The sequence below is a fragment of the Podarcis bocagei genome (genome assembly GCF_964188305.1).
Source record: "Podarcis bocagei genome assembly, chromosome: 4".
Taxonomy (NCBI): Eukaryota; Metazoa; Chordata; class Lepidosauria; order Squamata; family Lacertidae; genus Podarcis; species Podarcis bocagei.
The window spans coordinates 20963358-20982278 of NC_138128.1; the positions used below are offsets into that span (position 1 = coordinate 20963358).

At 44.3% G+C, this 18921-nt stretch overlaps 1 protein-coding gene and 1 long non-coding RNA gene across 2 annotated transcripts in view; both read right to left on the reverse strand.

Annotated features, from left to right (window-relative positions):
• LOC308585186 overlaps window positions 1–18921 on the reverse strand; it is a 42949-nt gene that overhangs the window by 11617 nt on the left and 12411 nt on the right. The window lies entirely within an intron of this gene.
• Window positions 4707–18601, reverse strand: B3GALNT1 (beta-1,3-N-acetylgalactosaminyltransferase 1 (Globoside blood group); the record flags this gene model as incomplete). Its single annotated transcript, XM_081190530.1, has 2 exons — window positions 4707–7874; window positions 18438–18601. 2 exons carry the CDS (start codon window positions 18599–18601, stop codon window positions 6848–6850), a joined length of 1191 nt encoding a protein of 396 aa, XP_081046656.1. The 3' UTR covers window positions 4707–6847.

Below are 18921 nucleotides of genomic sequence, written 5' to 3' on the forward strand. Positions count from 1 at the left end.
TTTAGCTAATGGGACCTCCCGCTGCCGCCGTGCCGCCACTGCGCAATGTCTGTTCTCATCTTTAACCCAAGGTACTATTTCTGGGTTGGCAGAGTCTGTAACCTGAAGCGTCTGTAACCCGGGGTACCACTGTACATAGTTGCTTCAGTTATTGGTTCCGTGTGCACCTAGAAAGGGCATAGTGCAAGATGTAAAGTACAGTGGTACATATAATTATGGCTATAAATTTTGGATCTCTCTTTGTGGCAATTGCATGTACCAGTGCATGGTGTACTTCCTGTTTACCCTGTGCATACTCCACGCAGTCCTGGGTATTGCAGGGGGTTGGAGTAGATTACTCCTGGGGTACCTTCCAATTCTATGATTCCCCTAGACATGAGCACATGGATGCACATTCAGCATAGACAATGGGCTTCCAACATTTAGGGTGCAAAGCTGACCTAATGAGTTCCTATAGTCCCCCTCACATAACTTACATGATCCAACCAAAATTCTTAGGGGTTCATAGGAACCAACTCCCAGGGGCTGTGGGGGCTTCAGCCCCCGCAGTAAAACATTTGAGTAGGACCCCCCCCAAGTTGATGGGCATTGCCATTCAAATGGTGTGTGCACATCATTCCCTGTGATCGTTTATGTGGGGTGGGGCATATCTGGGCCCCCACAATATTTTATTCATGTTGGCACCCCTGCTGCAGCTCTGGAATGTAAACCATCATCTGTGCCCTGTTCTGAAAGCTCAGCTAATCATAACTTGTGGTTCCGATGCATTTTTGTGGATGCTTTTTTTTTAATGACAAACATTTGCTCCGGTACTATAAGTGGATTTGTCTTTTGAAAGGCAGGTGTGTTTAAATTGTGGAACGAGATATTGAAAATGATTTCACAAAAACATACATATGTGCATATATCTACACACACCCACACACCCTATAATTTATTTTAAGTAGCAGAGTCCATATGCATCTGCCCCAGCAGATTGCTATTAATGTGACATTGCAATTGCTGTAGAGTAATTGTTCTTCCATTCGAGATAAACATGTGGAGTAGAACATTTAAGACAATATAGAAATGCAGCAAGAAAGTAGGATCTAGATAGGACAAGACTGTAAAGTTTAGCTACTTTTTAGATTATTCAGTTGAAAACCTTCTAGTCGATTCAAAAGATGATTTTAAAAAACAGCCACCACCAAGGCACCCTTAGAAGAAGCATGTTCTTTCATGTAGAACAAAAGGCATCTGCGAAGGTAGACAGGTGTATTCATCATGTAGAATTGTTGAAAACATCATACTCTTGATTTCTTCACACAGCTGATTTTCTAGAATTTAAACTTGTTCTTAATATTCAGTAAAGCAATACTGTCACTTTAATTTCAGTGTTACTAAACAGGGGCATCAGCCCAACATGTTTTTAGTTTCCAGAACGCAACACTTCATTAAAAAATGAGTATCATGGCTGGGGAAAGTGGCTTTTGCTGGAGCTGTTTCTCTTAACGTTGTGGCCATATCTTAATTTTCCCAGCCATAAATGTGTCTGCCTTAAATAATTTCTCAGAAGAAATTGCCCCTAATTGCAGAGTATTGTTTAAAAGCAACATTAGCTGCTGCCAAGCCTCTCTCCGTAGTCCTAGGGTTACGTATGACCCAGTCACTCTTTAAGTAAGTAAAAGGTTCTGGCAGGTTTTCAGCAAAAAGTCTGGCACTTATCCACAATCAGAACAATTAATACTTAAAAGATACCCAGGCCAAAAGTAAACCTCTTTGCCCTGGCACTTCATAAAACCTAGCACTGCTGCAGTCTTAAATTATTTACTACGGCTGCAGTTTAAGTCACAGTCCCTACTCCCTTCTTCTGGAAAATAATAATAATGGGTCTACACTAAGTGGACTCAGGAAAGGGTTGGTGAATAATGCACCACTAGATTCTCAGAGCCACTGAGGTGACTCAGAAGCAAATGGAACGGGTGAAAGAGTCTCAGCCACTACACAGAAACATAGGAAGCTACCTTCTACTGAGTCAAGCCATTGGCCCATATTGTCTACACTGGCTGGCCGCAGCTTCTGCGGGGTTTCCAGCAAAGTATTTTCCTAGCCCTGTTTGGAGAGTCTGGGAATCAAACCTGAGACCTTCCACATGTAAGGTAGATGTTTGACCAGTGAGCTACAGTCCTGGTGTACCAACTCATTCTCCATGCAGTAGGACCTAAGAGACCACTTACTCTGGTTTAACAGCAATGCTTCTCTCTCTCTCTCTCTCTCTGCAAGGCACCCTATCGGAACACGTTTCTTACATTGCTGAATTGAGAGCACAAGGGTGTCTGATGCCATTTTCACCAAAGCCAATCAATAGGCGCTCAAGGCCTTTTTAATGTGAAATAAGGGAGCCAAATCTGGAAGAGCTACAGAGCTGCTTTCTACTTTGCTAATCTTTCGGCATCGGTTATTTTAAAAACACAGGCGCATAACTGCATCATGAGATGTATGCAGATGTTAATGTAGGAAAGCACACTTTGCCCATCGGTTCTTCCAGATGAGGCTGAAGAGTTGTAAGCCAAGCCAGAGAACAGACACCTTTCTCGGCACATAGATGCTGTTGTCACATCACATTTGTGCACATCTTAAGGTAGACTTCAGAAAGAATTCTGGAAGCAATTCTTGCTGGTTTTAAAAACGAACCCAGTGCGGCACCTACAACTGCACACTGAAATCATGATTTGAACTCATTTTAACCTATCCAAACCCAGCACTTTTGACCATAATGCGCAAGAAAGGAAGGAACTGGTGAAACCTCATAATTCTTGGTACTAGTAGGTTTCTTTTGTACTTAATCTACATCTGTCTCTAAGAGACAATCTGAAACACGGTCAAACGAAATGTAAATATAACATTAGCTGTAGTATAACCTAAAAGTGGCGGTGCTCTGTCACTTCTAGATGTGGGCAACCATTGTATCTTTCAGTGTGTGCGTTAGAAGTAGCTTTCCCCCCCCTTCCTTTTAAATGTGTGAGGAATATATGTTTCATGCAACTGCAGATTCTATGTTAATGTCTACAGGAAGTGTAAACTACTGATTTGGGGGTGGGGGAAGGCTTTGGTTGTATGGTTAAAATAAAAAATAAAGGCTATAAAAGGAGCATATTTAAATAAATAACAAGCCTCTTTTCTCTTTTGGGTTATGGTGTCTTGCTGTTTCTTTTGATACACACACGGCCTCGTCCTATGCAGGAATAAACGATTATGATCCCTGCTTGAGTTCTGCATCAGGAAAGCAAACAGCCCACACCAGAAATGGTAATTCCCTCCAGCAGCAAACTGGATTGATCTCCTACCCTGGCCATTCCAGTTTGTCAGCAAAACTGAGCACCCCATGGAGAATACACTTCTACAACGTGGCTTCACAAAGTGGAATGAGCTATCTCTTCCAAGAAACACAAGACACAGCATACACATTTGCCTCAGAGGGTGGGGAGAGCAAGGAAACACACAAATAACACACATGAACACACACACAGAAAACAGAAGGGAAGTTACCTCAGCCTTAGCTAGGTAACAGCTCTGAAAGGTGCGTGTGGATTATCCTCACACCGCCCAGGGATGGTGGGATACAGGAAGGTGAGGAGGGAAATAGGGAAAGCAACAATTGGTATGCACTGCCCCCACACAAAGGATGGGGTGCGCAGGAGAAAAAGGCAGTTGGCGAATGAGCCAGCACATAACCAAGGGAATCGGCGGAAAGGTCCAAGGAGACACACATGCACAAACTTGGGGTGTGCGGTGGAGAACTTCCTCCAGCTAATCCACTGCAAGATTATGTTGCAGTTCCCACTAGTCATGAGCTACGGCCATGTGATTTTTTTCTGAAATGACATTAAGTTGGAGAAGTTCCCTGTCCCTTCAAAAAAAGGAACAGCATCCTAAGCTAATGTCGCTAAGGACAGACAATTGGTTTTAAGAGTCGTAAGTGGAATTGCTGGGGCAACGATGAGGAACTTTTTTCAGTTCGAAGGACTGCATTCTTCCTGGGGAAACTTTCCAGGAGAGGTCACGAGCCACGTAAGTTTATACCAAGTCCTAACACTAATAAATATCGCTCCAAAGGTAAAAATAAAATCAAGAACATCTTAATTAATGTGTTTATTTGAATACAGATTTTGAGGGGATCCTGGAGGGTGGGAACAGCTAGCAGCCAAAGAATGCAGTGGTTAAAAGTGTCTGAGTCAGGTCCTTGCAAGGCGGTGGGTTGTGGGAGGACAGGAGTGGCAGAGGAATAACACAGAGGAGGCAAAGGAACCGGGATGGTTTGGGCGCAAGAAGAGAGATGGAAGTCGAGAGATGAAGCAAGCTACAAAGGGAGTGGGTGCTGTGTCAGAAAGGGTGCAATGGGATAGCAGGAGCGGGAGCTGTTAGTCCTAGAAGTGAGCAGGAAAGCGGGAGAGAGATGAAAAGGCAGGAAGGGGAGGGATCTATAGAAAGGGAGACGAGAGGAAGCCACTGGGGAGCAGGGAGACACACAAGTGACTGGGAAAGAGTAAGAGGGGAGAAAAGACAGGAGAGAAAATTGTATGCAAAACCAAAACATACTGGAGTCCAGTAATGAAAGGCGATTAACCTACCTCTTTGTGTATGATCCCGCCCATTGGGATCTCCTGAGAATGTAAGGCCAGTTGGAGTTCTGAAGACGACCCACCCCCCATGACCGGAGGCAAGGGCAGAGCCAACATTCATTTTTATTTCACTTTCCCGTTATTCAAAATCCACAAAGTAGTGATATAATATAAAAACAATACAGCAGCAACATTATAAGAACTATAGAAAACAAAACATAACCCTAAGAACAACAGCTAAATGACCTATCACATGACATTTGAAGCCACTGGTTTGCAGCTTGGGAAGAGTTTTGAACCACGCCGTAGTTGGATATCTATAAGTGTTTTACCAAAACACACAGGAGGAACAACTTTTTCCAGATTGAGCAGAGGATTCCGGAATGGTTCAGTGGGCATTTACTTATTTAGTTCTGGCTCTCAGTGCATTTTTAAATCGCTGCTGCTCTCAAAGGAATGGCAGTGGTTCGGCTACTGTGCTGTTTTGCATTTTAGATGCTTGTGCAGATTAAGAGCAGAAAGGCAGTGTGTAAATTATAGAAATAAATGAATCTTATCCCAAATGTGCCTTGAAGCAGTGAAGCGTCGACAATGGCATTCCTAGGATCCCTTGGCAAGAAGCTGTATCGGCATGCGCCCCCAATCACGTTACCACAATTGCCACATTAGAAATCGCTCCATTCTACTTGTCTCAATAAGCATCTGGAATAAGGGTAAGGGGGGGGGGACGCACACCTTTGTACTGTAATGTGAGAAGGACAGGAAGTTTCACCAGCGAGAGTCAGTCTCTCCAATGCCTAGGTACGCCTCTGAGTGTTTGACCTATTGTCTGAGGTTCCCTTTAATGAGGGAATCAAGTGAGTTTCCCATGGATGGAAGTTCCGTGATTTGAAAGCTATCAGACCACCAGTAAAAACTTATTAAAATAAAAAAGTACTGCAGTAAACCTAAACAAGAGGTTTAGATATGTCAAGATATGACCGGCAGTGGATAACTATCTAGCCACTGTTATATTTCAGTGCTTTTCGCTTCTCTGGAGCTGTAATACATACCTCCCCTAAATTTATTTAAAGGAGGAACAGAATGCACAAACCCATTTGCAGAAAGCGTATCTTTCATTATGTGGTAACAGGCTATCACACTGACCACGTTTGCACACCACGCACCCAGTTCAAACCATGGTTTAGCACCAAAACAATGGCTCGCGAGGAGGAGGCCATAGGCATTTTTGTTCCTCCCTGTGCTTTTTAGGACAGCACAAAATGGCAGTGGAGCCATGGATTGGTTTAGCATGTTGCCTGAACCTGGTTAGGTTCCTCCCTCCTTAACAACCATCTATGGTTACAGGTCACGACTGAAAGACCTTAACCATGATCCCTGGTTTGGATGACACGCTGAGCCAAAGCACGTCCTGCGGTGAGCTAAGAAGTCCAGGGAGGAGGAAAACGAGTGTGACTTCCTCACTGGCAACCAGAATGTTCATGGAGTCATGGTATGCCCTGCTCTGGCTTTCTGTGGTGCACAAAGCAGGCCTCTGTCAGTATTGCACTAAGCACAACTACTCAACTAATATTTACATTTCTGAAAGTGACCTTCAAATGTTATGGACTCCCATCAGCCATAGCCAGCATGGCCGGTGGGCACAGATGGTTCGAGCTATGAGCGCAACAACCTCTAGAGCGCACCAGGTTGGGAGAGGCTGTGCAAAGGACATTCCTGCTGAATCACCCAAATGTCTTGCCTCCCCCTTCTAACGGTGGCTAGAAGCAGAAGCAGAAGGTCAGAACATTGCAACTATAATGGGCCCCGCTGAGTGTCCGATATGTGCATGTCCACTGGTGGATAAGACTTTCCTTATAATCATTTCTTAGCTTCACAAAAGTCCTCACAAATTTATTGTCGTATAAACTGCAGAAGCTGCGAGAACATCAAACACCTCAACCTCTAAAAGCAGCGTTTCCCAAACTTGGGTCTCCAGCTGTTGTTGGACTACAACTCCCATCATACCTAGCTAGCAAGGACCAGTGACTGGGGATTATGGGAGTTGTAGTCCAACAAACAGCTGGAGAACCACATTTGGGAAAAGACATTTTGTAGACTTGGAAGGTGCTTACAGATTTTGTTCCTGGCTCTTGACAGTAGTTCTTGGTTCGGGGGGGGGGGACACACAGCCTAAAATCTGCCCACCCCTGCTCTGCTGGGGAGCAAACAGGCTTAAAGTAACAGGGTTTTAAAACAGGATGGAATCACTGGCACAGAAGTGAAGTCTCTCTTGTTATTTCCTGCCAGAAGGAAACCATTTCCTGGGGCGATACACCATGTATGGCAATCAAGTGCTTGAACTTGCAAACATCAAAGCCAATTTTGTACAAGTAGAAGAGTTCTTTATCTTCTGCAATGGAGATGTTCACACCAAGTATATTTAAACAGATCCCAACATAGACATCTTCAAACTTAATAGGCTTAACATGACCCATCATTTCATAAACCTTTGCAGCCAGTCTGGTGTCGAAGACATAACCAAGTCCACTGAGGTATGGAGGATACCTCCTAAAGGGATATTCCGTGTAAGAAATATAGGTTTTCTTATAAAATCCTCTGTAAGAGAAGCTATTCACTAAAGGGTAGCCGGTAATGAAGTTTTCCGAGGCATTCAAATTCAGAAGGAATTTCACTAAGTTGCCCGTGTTGATGAAAACGTCTGAATCTGCCTTCATAACGTATTTAGCACTGGAACAAAACTCAGTCACCCATCTGAAAGCCATGATGGTTTTCAAGGAAAGGTTGTTGTAAGTGTCAAGGAAGTCTTGTTGGATGATGTCACCATAAAGAATGCTTTCATCTTCTATAGATAAGCTTGCGAAGTCGTCGCTTTCTGCTCCTTTGCCCAACAGAAACAGTGTCAACACCTGGTTCCCCCACCAGGATCTTTGAGACCCCCAGGTTACTCGAATGGCCTGCCTTACCCGCACATCCGTAGGCCGTGACGTCACCAAGATGACGAGGAACGGGTTGTTGTCTTCACATTTCGATCGCTCGCGTAGCGTAAAGAGGAAGTCCTGCTTATGGATGGGCTCGTAGTCATAGAAATACATCCAGTTGTTATATTCCACCACATTGTTGGAGGGGACGACCATGTACCATGCTGTGAATATGACTGAGGCAAGGGACAGACCAAAAAAAACTTTTCTCAAGGATAGCAAAGGCATCGGTCCTTGAATCTGAAGAAAGAGAAGCGGGAGTTTTTGACTGCGTTTCCAAAGGATTGTTGAGCTATGGAGAGAAGAGCTGGGCAATAAAAAAAGAAAAACCAGTGAGAAGAAAATTACTACGTGGAGAACACAGGCGTCCGCATTCTGTATACCTGAACCGTCATACCAGAAGTGATGCTATCAAAGGAAAACAGTTGCTCTCCATTTGTTTTATGGCTTATTAGGAATGCACAAAAAGTGCAACTTGGGCAAGTTCACATGTCTTTTGATGAGCGTGGTCCATGTAAGTGGTGAGGCCCGGCATAAGCACATTTATTCTGCTGCACATAAAACAAATGCATACATCATCTCAAGATTCAATAATAAAATTCTGGGACTATAAATGTATCTACAGTGACTGAGCATATGATGTCTCCGTCTTTATCGACTTTCAGGAGAAATGTTAAAACATTCCTGTTTTAAAATTTAAATACCCAGGCCTTTGATGGCTGAAATATACAGTGGTACCTCGGGCTACAGACGCTTAAGGTTACAGACGCTTCAGGTTACAGACTCTGTTAACCTGATGTAGTACCTCGGGTTAAGAACTTTACCTCAGGATGAGAACAGAAATCGTGCGGCGGCCCCATTAGCTAACGTGGTATCTCAGGTTAAGAACAGTTTCAGGTTAAGAACATACCTCCGGAACGAATTAAGTTCTTAACCCAAGGTACCACTGTACTGGCCACAGCAGCCTTGGAATTAGTGAGAGTGCATGATGGTTTTTAGATATGCTAAACACTTCTAATTGTCTTTAAATGTTTGAGATATGCTTTTAATTCATTTTAAATTGTATTGTTTTAAAACTTTGATGTTTGCTGCCCTGCAGATCAAAATAGAATCTTAAGAGTTGGAAGGGATAGCAAGGGTCATCTAGTCCAACCCCCTGCAATGCAGAAATCTCAGCTAAAGCATCCATGACAGATGACCATCCAACCTCTGCTTAAAAACCTCCAAGGAAGAAGAGTCCACAACCCACTGTCGAACAGCTCTTACTGTCAGAAAGTTTTTTCCTGTATGTTTAGTCAGAATCTCCTTTCTTGTAACTTGAAGTCACTGGTTCGAGTCCTACCCTCCAGAGCAGGAGAAAACAAGCTTGTTCTGTCTTCAGTGTGACAGCCCTTGTGAAATAAAGCTCCTCTTCAGCTCATTTTGCACAATATGGCTTTTTGCCTGGGTCTGCATGCTTTATTTTCCATTTCAAAAGTGTTAACTCATTGGAGCTGATGCTTATTGGGACAAAAGTGTGAATTCCTTTTTCAAAAATTTAAAAAAAACACACACAGTAGTTCAAATGCTTTTCCATAAAAACACACAAACAATTTTTACGTGAGATAATTAGCTCTAAAGTCTGTGAGAGCAAGAAGATTCCTCGCCCCCCTCCTTTGGCCACTAGAGGGAACTCTTATTAGCTGAGGTACACCACAGAGACAAATAAATGCAGAAAGCAGAACTAAATATGTTGTTCACTGCTTAGCATGTGCAGTGGAGCAGGGATGAAAAGGATTTCTTGCAAATTCAAGATTTCAATATATTTAGGGATGTCTTGAGAAACTGAAGAGGGGCACTCACTGGTTGCTCAACCTCTACCAAGGAGTTAGTGCCTTGGCTCCAAGAAGAGGGAAAGTGTAGCTGTGTGAAGGGAACAGGAGTCTCCTAAAACTCTCACCGCCTTAACAGACTACAACTCCACTATCTCTCTCTCTCTCTCTTCCCTTCTTTTCTCTGAATGCCTAGTTTCATGCACAAGGCGCAACATGGCATCATTATACACTGTGTATTTATCTGTCCAACCACCAGCAGCCAGTAACAGGAGGCAGCGTTGGTACGGCTTCATGACACAATGTGCTGTAATCTAGCAATGCGAAACAACAAGGGGAAGAGATGAAAACTACAGAGCTGCAACAACTCCGTAACATCTAGTCATAGGATCAAAGATTTGTAGAACTGGGAGGATTAGCTAGTAAAAACAAAACAAAACCCTGCAATGCAGGAATATGCAGCTGTCACATACAAGGACCGAACCAGCAACCTTGGCATTATTAGCATCGTGCTCTAACTAACTGAGCTAGTCTTGCCCTAAGAAACTGAAGTTCTTCCTGACATCCTATGCCCTTTTAAAATGTGGGGGTTGGGAGGGGGTATTGGGTTGTTGTTTTTATTTTGATTGTGTATTTTGTGGTTTTATATTTTGATTTTATTCTGTGAACTGCCCTGAGACCTCCGGGTATAGGGTTTATATTATAATAATAATAATAAATGGCAGGGGGGATAGGAGTTGTGGTATGGCAACGTCTGGAGGGCCCCATGTTCCTCATCCCTGGTGCAAGCAGCCTTGGGTCTCCAGCTGCTTTTTTTGGACTACAACTCCCAACATCTCTAGCTAGCAGGACCAGGGATGATGGGAACTGTAGTCCAAAAACAGCTGAAGACCCAAGTCTGGGAAACACTGATCTAGATGGGCAAACTGCCTGACTCTCATTAAAAGCAGCCTCCTATGTTCCTGTGTATAATCTGCCTTACAGAGCTGTGGGATTACTACACAAACATTACAAAGTGAACAGATGCTACTGCTGGCGAATGGAACATGTGAACAGTCTTTGTGGCTGGTTGCAATACTGCGCTGGGATCAATGTTTCACTGGTCCTTTGTTCCAGTCATGTACAATCATACTTGAAGAACAAGGGAATGATGAGCGATGAAAATTCATCGGGGGGGGGGGGGAACCTTCCACGTCTACAATCTTAAAATGGTTATAACCCCACTGAATTCCATACCAGGCATTAAAGGCATTTAGCAGGGGGAAATCTGAAGTAAATGAATACAGTGGCATTTTAAATTCACAATGTGGTGTACAAATCAAAGATGGGACAAAGTCAAGCAGAGAGCAAATTTACAGTTGTTTTAGTGGAATGTTTTGTGTCTCTCCCCCAAACTCCAATTCAAAATTTTCAGCTCTTAATCAAAATTTTCACCTCTCTCTTTCAGGTATGAGGTTTTTATTAAAGTTTTTCAGAACACAGTGGTGCGCCGCAAGACGAATGCCTCGCAAGACGAAAAACTCGCTAGACGAAAGAGTTTTCCGTTTTTTGAGTCGTTCCGCAAGACGAATTTCCCTATGGGCTTGCTTCGCAAGATGAAACGTCTTGCGAGTTCTTGCGAGTTTGTTTCCTTTTTCTTAAAGCCGCTAAGCAGTTAATAACCGCTAAGCCGTTAATAGCCGCTAAGCCGCTAATAGCCGTGCTTCGCAAGACGAAAAAACCGCAAGACGAAGAGACTCGCGGAACGGATTAATTTCGTCTTGCGAGGCACCACTGTACAGTGGTACCTCGGGTTAAGTGCTTAATTCGTTCCGGAGGTCCGTTTTTAACTTGAAACTGTTCTTAACCTGAAGCACCACTTTAGCTAATGGTGCCTCCTGCTGCTGCTGCTGCCGCGCCGCCGGAGCACAATTTCTGTTCTCATCCTGAAGCAAAGTTCTTAACCCGAGGTACTATTTCTGGGTTAGCGGAGACTGTAACCTGAAGAGTATGTAACCTGAAGCGTATGTAACCCGAGGTACCACTGTACAATAAAATAGCAGCTACAAAAATATGAACAGAATAAGTAGGATATGGAGTCCTCTCTTAAAAAATAATTCTTAGCCCTTAACACCCACAGACTAAAGTCACTCATCCCAACGCTCACCTTTCTCCTCACAGCTTCTCACTCTGGGAGAATGACATTTCTCTGTCTCTCACCCAGGGTTCTCCATCAACCATCTACAACCCCCACTTTCTACTCTCTCTTTTTTGAAAAACATGAATATTATTTGGCAATCAGTTTGCAGGCATTCACGCTTCACATCCTATGCCTCTCTCAGAAAGTAAAACAACCACCAGCACTGCCTACTTTCAGAAGAAGGAATTTGCTGCCCTCTGCTGAAGTTACACTAAACTGTAGGGAAGCAGCCGCAGTTCTAAAATCAGAGAGTTGTTTTACAAGGTTCTTGAGTCAACCATTCCCTCCCTGATGTTCAGGCTTTCAGTGCTAGTGCTTACATAGGCAAATGAACATCCCCTGAGGGAAACAGCAGGTTTGTAGGAGAAGGGTTAGGGAGTGCAAAAGAAGGGTTAGGGAGTGCAAAAGAAGGGTTAGGCGGTACAAAAGAAGGGTTAGGCGATGCAAAAGAAGGGTTGGGGAGTAGTGGTACCTCGGGTTAAGAACTTAATTCGTTCTGGATGTATGTTCTTAACCTGAGGTACCACTTTAGCTAATGGGGCCTCCCGCCGCCACCGCACGATTTTTGTTCTCATCCTGAGGTAAAGTTCTTAACCCAAGGTACTACCGGGTTAGCAGAGTCTGTAACCTGAAGTGTATGTAACTTGAAGCGTATGTAACCTGGGGTACCACTGTACAAAGAAGAGTTAGGGTGACCAAAACAAAAACCCTTTAAGGGGAAACCCCAAAAATGCCCCACTGAGGACTGAGCATGCTGAGGGTCACAAAACACTGCTTTTTGCAGGTGTATGGGGGCGGGGAATGCACAACTAGATATGGGAGGAATGGCGTACAGGGAGTGAAGCACTTCACACTGCAACATTTTGTTGCCGATTCAACTTGTTTTTAACTACGGCTGCGTACACATTACCAACTTAAAACACGGTAAGGTAGTTCTCCCCCGCTGTGTTTCAATTCACATGTGGCTTCTCTTCTCAAATCAGAGCAAAGCTGTTTTGAGGAGAAATACCTCAAAAAGCAGTATTTCTCAAGAAAATACAGGATAGTTGTAGACTGTGGCTAATATCGTGTGCGCATGGCTTAACAAACCCGTGGTGGGAGCACTCTTGATGCAGGGGGGGAAATCACAGAATTTTTTTATTTGCAGTAGTTCTTCCTGCCCTTGATGGGTACACAGCTTGGGGGTTTATTTATTTGGATCCAATGCTGTTGGTTGAGGCTCAGGTGTCCTCAGTGGCACAGAATGCCTTCCATCAGCTTTGGCTGGTGGTCCAGCCACGCCCCTATCTGGACATGGATAGCCTAACTTCTATAATCTACACTCTGGTAATCTCTATGTTAGATTACTACAATGCATTACATGTGGGGCTGCCTCTGAAGACAGTTTGGAAACTTCAGCTGGTGCAGAATTCAGTGGCCAAGTTGCTCATGTGATAGGAATTTTATGGTCTTAGATATATGGTAATGTTCATAACTGCACATACATAGATCAACACAGGAAGACCAACCTGGAACCATTTTGATTCCTAAACTGACCAAATCCTTTCTCTGCAATGTTAAACTGGAAAAGCCTCCCCATTGTCTCTTTCCTCACAAATCCTGTCTCAAGGATATGTCTGTTTGAATAAGGCGTGAGCCTGTGACCTGGCCCAGGAAATAAGTATTTTACCACTACAAAAGAATGGCCAGGCTCCCCAGGCAATCCAATCAAGTAACTTGCCAGACAGGAGATAAACTGTGACAGGAGAAAAACAACATTTAAATTTCTGTGATGTAGGTGGGATGTATCTGAGGGGTGGTCTTAGGTTACACCCCTTCTGTGATGTATGCATAATATTTCTGGGGGTGGTCTTGATCTAGAGGATGGGAATTTCAAAAGTCTTTAAAAGCCCTTGCACAGCAATTTTGGGGGGTCCTCTTCCTCTCCTGCGTGTGAGGGGAGCACCCTATTGCAACAGATCAATAAAGATCAGGCTTACTAGCTGCTTTGCTTCTCAATATTCTCTGGTTGGCCTCTGTTATTTTCTCCTACCAATAGGGAACCTATGTAAGGACTCTATATGGGCTCTTGGATACCCCATAAGGGAAAAGGGCATATTTTTATTTACAACACTCACTAGGGCAAGAAGCTCTTTGAGCATATAATGCCAACCTTGGCCTGACTGCTTGGCTGCCAATTAATTTATGGGCCCAATTCAAAGTGCTGGTTTTGACCCTATAAAGCCTTAAATGGCTCAGGACCGCAATAACTCAAGGATCATTTCTCGCTGAATATGAACCGACCCAGACCCTGCGATCATCATCTGAGGCCCTTCTTCATGTGCTTCTTCGACAAGAAGTCTGGAGGGCGGCAACAAAATGTTAGCTTTTGCTTCTGTTTATTTATCCTCCTCATTGTTGGAGACTTGTTTGTAGTTCTCTTTGCTGGTTGAATCTATTTGCCTTAGGAGCAGCATCCTCAGAGGCCTCCCATCAAGTTCCAGCAGACTGGAAAGAACTTTTTCAGTTCTGGCCCCGTATCTCTGGAACTCTCTATTGAAGGAAATGTGCATGGTGGCCGCCCACTTTCGCTAGCTCTTAAAAAGGACTTTTAAACTGTTTTGGTTTCAATTTGCATTTTACTAAAAAGTGTTGTGCTAGTTTTTAAACTGCAGCTGTTTTAGCTTCCTAATTGATTTTTTAATATGCATTTTTTAAAAGTTGTTTTATATTGTTTTCATTATGTTTTGTAAGCTGCCTTTAGAGAGCTCCCCCCCCCCCAAGGCAGCATATACATTCCTTAATAAAACTTGAATCTTCATAACTGCACTTTATTCTTTCCTCTCCATTCCCTTCTCCTGCTGTCTCCCACAGTTAGACGTTAGACTGTAAGCTCCCTGGGCATAGGACCTCTTTTTCTTTTCTTATATTACTCTGAACATGTGATGCGCACTGATAGGACAGAATAAATATCACAGAAATGCTTCCCCACCCCACCCCCTTTCAAGCTGTGATGTAAAGTGGAACATTTTCCAAAATGGAAAATGACCCAGTGCTTTCTTTTCAAGTGATGAAACCCCTGGAAAAAGATGCACAGCAGATGCCTAGTTTCGAAAATATGGTAAGTTTCTTTCTAAAGTTTCCCTCTTCCCTCAGCGTACGAAAAATACCACACGTTTGGTAAATTTAAAAATTGTTTACTTACCAATGCTTCAAATGTCATATTCATGTGCTTCACAAAATTGCACAGGCAGTAAACCTTGGCTTAGCTACAAAGCAGGGTAGGTTCCTAAATTATTGGTATAGGAACTCAAGAGAGGCTGGCGGGAGCCATGTGGTCTAAGCTGGAGCAACCAGTTCAAACCTCTTCACACATTGAACTTCTTAGGTAGACTGCGGGGGAACATAGGCTTGATTACCTATTTCCTCCCAAGATAAGGAGAGTGCCTGGTAGGACAGCTTACTCTATGGCAGGCATAGGCAAACTCCAGCCCTCCAGATGTTTAGGACTACAATTCCCATCATCCCTGACCACTAGTCCTATTAGCTAGGGATGGTGGGAATTGTAGTCCCAAATTTCCGGAGGGCCAGAGTTTGCCTATGCCTGCTCTATGGCATTAACCCCTTCATGCAATAATGAGACTCAACCAACAGGTTATATGAGGCTGGTTATCCCACAAAGAGAAGACCAAGAAGATTCACTGAAGTCTGAAAAAAGGATTTCAACTGGCAGAAGAGCAAAATCTAAAGAAGCAACATGTGTCTCCAGCACTCACCTTTTTTCTATTTGTGCTTGTTACAGAATCCTTAGCCTGAGTCCTTGGTGTGTGGGTGTGAATTAACGACTAGTCTGCCAAGGCAGGCTAATTATTTCACTCCAATTTCTACTCCCCATTTCCAGAGTGACTCTTCATTAAGTTGAATATGCCCTTGCAGTAACATTAGTTTAGCAAATTAAGTTTTTAATTTTCATATGTGGCATAGTTTTTTACCCTGGTATCTACGCATTCCCTTTTGCAAAGGATAGATCCTGCCCTGTGTATTTCAGGCCTGATCAACTTTCACACACACGAAAAGGCTGTTGTTTGAGGTTCACTATCCAGTTCTGCCCTCAAAGTGAGTCTGTGATTGGGGGTGCAGGTGGGGGAGAGGAGGAATCAGGAAGTCCAGGCCAGGAAGCAAAGAACATTGTCTGCTAATAAGAACCAATATCCTAAGAGAACTTTCAGAGCAGCCCTTTCCCACCTTCAGATGTGAGGGAGACCAGGCCAGGGAGCATGCCCCATTGGCCCCAGCCAGTCTGAGAGGACTCTGTCACTCTATACTTTATATAATTTATTTGTTTTAGTATTTATAAATTGTTAACTGCCTTGGGTGCCTTGGTAGAAAGGCAGTACAGTGGTACCTTGATTTGCATATGTCTTGGTTTGCATACGTGTTAGATTACAAACACGTCAAACCCGGAAGTGCGTGTCCGGGTTTGCAACCTTTTTTTGGATTACAACCCATTTTTTTTGGATTACAAACAAAATTCTTTTGGAGGCCCCATTGGCGAAAGCGCGCCTTGGGCTACAACCTGTTTTGGTTTACAAATGGACCTCCGGAGCGGATTATGGTTGTAAACCAAGGTACCACTGTATACAAATGCAATAAATGACATAAAAAGTTGAATATTATGGGACTTCTGGTTCAGGAAGCCTATTGTTAGTAAGCTAGAGAAGAGCATGGAGTTCCTGTTCTCAAACAAATAAAAGGAGATTGATTAATTTAGGTAATAGGTTACCAGGTGTCTAGAGAAACGTCAGCATTGCCTGTTCCTGTGCCTGTAATAGCAACTTGATCTGCAAAAATCTGCAAGTTTGTGGCATGCAGACAAACCCTAAGACCTGGTAACCTCTGCAAGAACAAGATGCTCATAAAAGCACAGGGAAAGGGCTAATGCTTGCTACCAAAGTATGTCATATGCAGAAAATTCTGTTTGGTGCATTGAACAGAAGGAGATATTAAAGGAAATGGGGTGGGGTGAATTTGGTTGAGAGAAAGAAAGAGATGAGTTTCTTCCAAGTCTGTGTAGAAATGCCTGCAGATAATGGAGGACAGAAAGCAATAATGTTTTAACTTGAAGATACAAGTGAAGCCAAGCTGGGGCAAACCGTAAAACTTGGATATGAACCGCAACAAATCTTTGCTTCATCACATGCATCCAAAGTGGTTAATTTAGAATGAGTTACGCTAAGCTTTTTCCCAAAGCACAGGCTATAGAACCTGAACCAACTGCATTGTTAGGACTATACTGAATGACATCTGAATCTATTATCTGTCCCTGGCATGAGAGGAAATGTGATCCTTGGGCATGGAGGAAACTAGACAACAGCAAAAGCTTTGCAATGTTTTCCACACCACACCATCTAAGATTTCATCCCTGCCAAGTTAAAGTGCTGGAATGACTCATGAAATAACTGAAGGCAGGACAGCACACCTTAAAATAGGTGGGTGTTTCTCATCAAACTAAGAAAAAGTAGACAGCACAGTGACTTCCTTCTGGATGGGACTGATGACATTGGAGTCCATCAAGAAGTAATTGGACTACTCCCATCATCCCTGACCCTTGGGCGTGCTGGCTGGGGCTGAGGAGAGTTGCAGTCCACCATCTGGAGGCCAACAGATCCCCATTCCTGCACTACACTATTCCTGCAGAAATAGAGCCAGCCAGTGGCGTAGCGTGGGGGGTGCAGGGGGGCCCGGCCACACCGGGCGCAACATCTGGGGGTTAGGGTTAGGGGGCGCAAATCCACGGGTTAGGGGCGCAAATCCACTGGTTAGGGGCACAAATTACTTGCCTTGCCCCGGGTGCTGACAACCCACGCTACGCCACTGGAGCCAGCACAGCTAGTCTATCTGGAGCATTGCACCACAGTTCAGATCCTGAAATCTAATACAGTACAGTATCTGCATATGCTTTCCAAGATGGGGAACGTTTTGTTCTGACTTAGGTTGGTGTAGGCGGTTTTCCCACACAGGGTGCCAATCGAGCGGAGGGGGTGCAAAATAGAGAAGGCCCATTATTGAGAAGATCCATTTTGCCACTCAGAGAGCCCCATATTGTGAAATATTGCCAAAGGTTTTGTGTGGATGTTGTACTGTTTGTTTGTTTGTTTACCATTTTAAGAGGCAGCTTGACCTCAGTACTATATACTGTACACACTTTCAGTTTCAAACTCTATTTGCATACTCATCCCGACCCTTAACCATTTTGAGCCACTTCCCATCTTCCACTGATGAGCCATCCCTTCCTTATCTCCCTCCACGTGGCCATCTGTCATGGAGGCGTCCGTTGAGAATCCTGCATTGCACGTGGTTGGACGGTCGCCCTACAAATTACAATCCCACAGACTGCAGCGCAGCCCCGTCCATCCTCCGGGGGCTCTCCTTGTCCCGATTTTTCCTCTTATCTCCGCAGGGCAGATCGTAGGGCGTGGTTGAGCTTTGGTGACCGCGGATCACCAACCCACTCCTGCAAATGCTTGTTTAATCAACTTCTTATGCTCTGGAAATCCATCACCTTGCCTCCCAGTGCCATTCGATGTTTCCCTGTCTATAAATCTGACTGGTAGGCTGCCGCTCACCCAGGCATCCGACGGTGCGTACACAAAATCCCGTTATGTCTTTAAGGCGCTGCCGCAAGACTCCCCCTGTTGTTTCGATGCTTGTTTAGGTTTCAGAGAGCGGGAGCCAAAGGCAAGGAGCCTTGTCCTTGTTTCCAATCGCTCGGCATAACAGAAAAATGCGGATTTCATGAGCTACCCTACCCCCACTCCTAAAGACGATTGAAAGCAGCATAAAACGCCCTCCCCCATCTTTCCCCCACCCACGTCTCCTTTCTTACCGCCAACCTCTCCGAAAGTTCCGCCGGCTCGCTTCTGCTTTCCGGGCCCGGATCCCGCTCACTCCAGCCGGTCTGCAGCAAAACCCAGATGGCAATCGCGCCTGCTTTCCGGCCGGCGATGGCTTCCCGGAGAAAGAAGAAAGAGACGCAAGCGAGTCAGACATGTACAAGTTCCCGGCGAGCGACCCCTGTGCTTGCAGGCCGGATTTCCTGATCGCTTTGCGCTGCTTCACGTAGCAGCCGCAGTTTCTCGGCAAGTGAATCGGGGAAAGTTTCTTTGTTTGGGTTGTTTTTTAAAGGGGAAAGGCAGAAGTTCGTGATCGTTCAAACTCGTGCTTTCTTTCGTAGGCAATGGAAAGTGAAGACGGGGTGGGGGTGGGGTGGCGGAATCAAATGCAATCGCTGTGCGACTCTTTAAAAAATTGCGCTTCAAATGCTTCTTGCGCTAGGAGGGGAGAAATAACCGCGAGGCTCAAGTCGTACC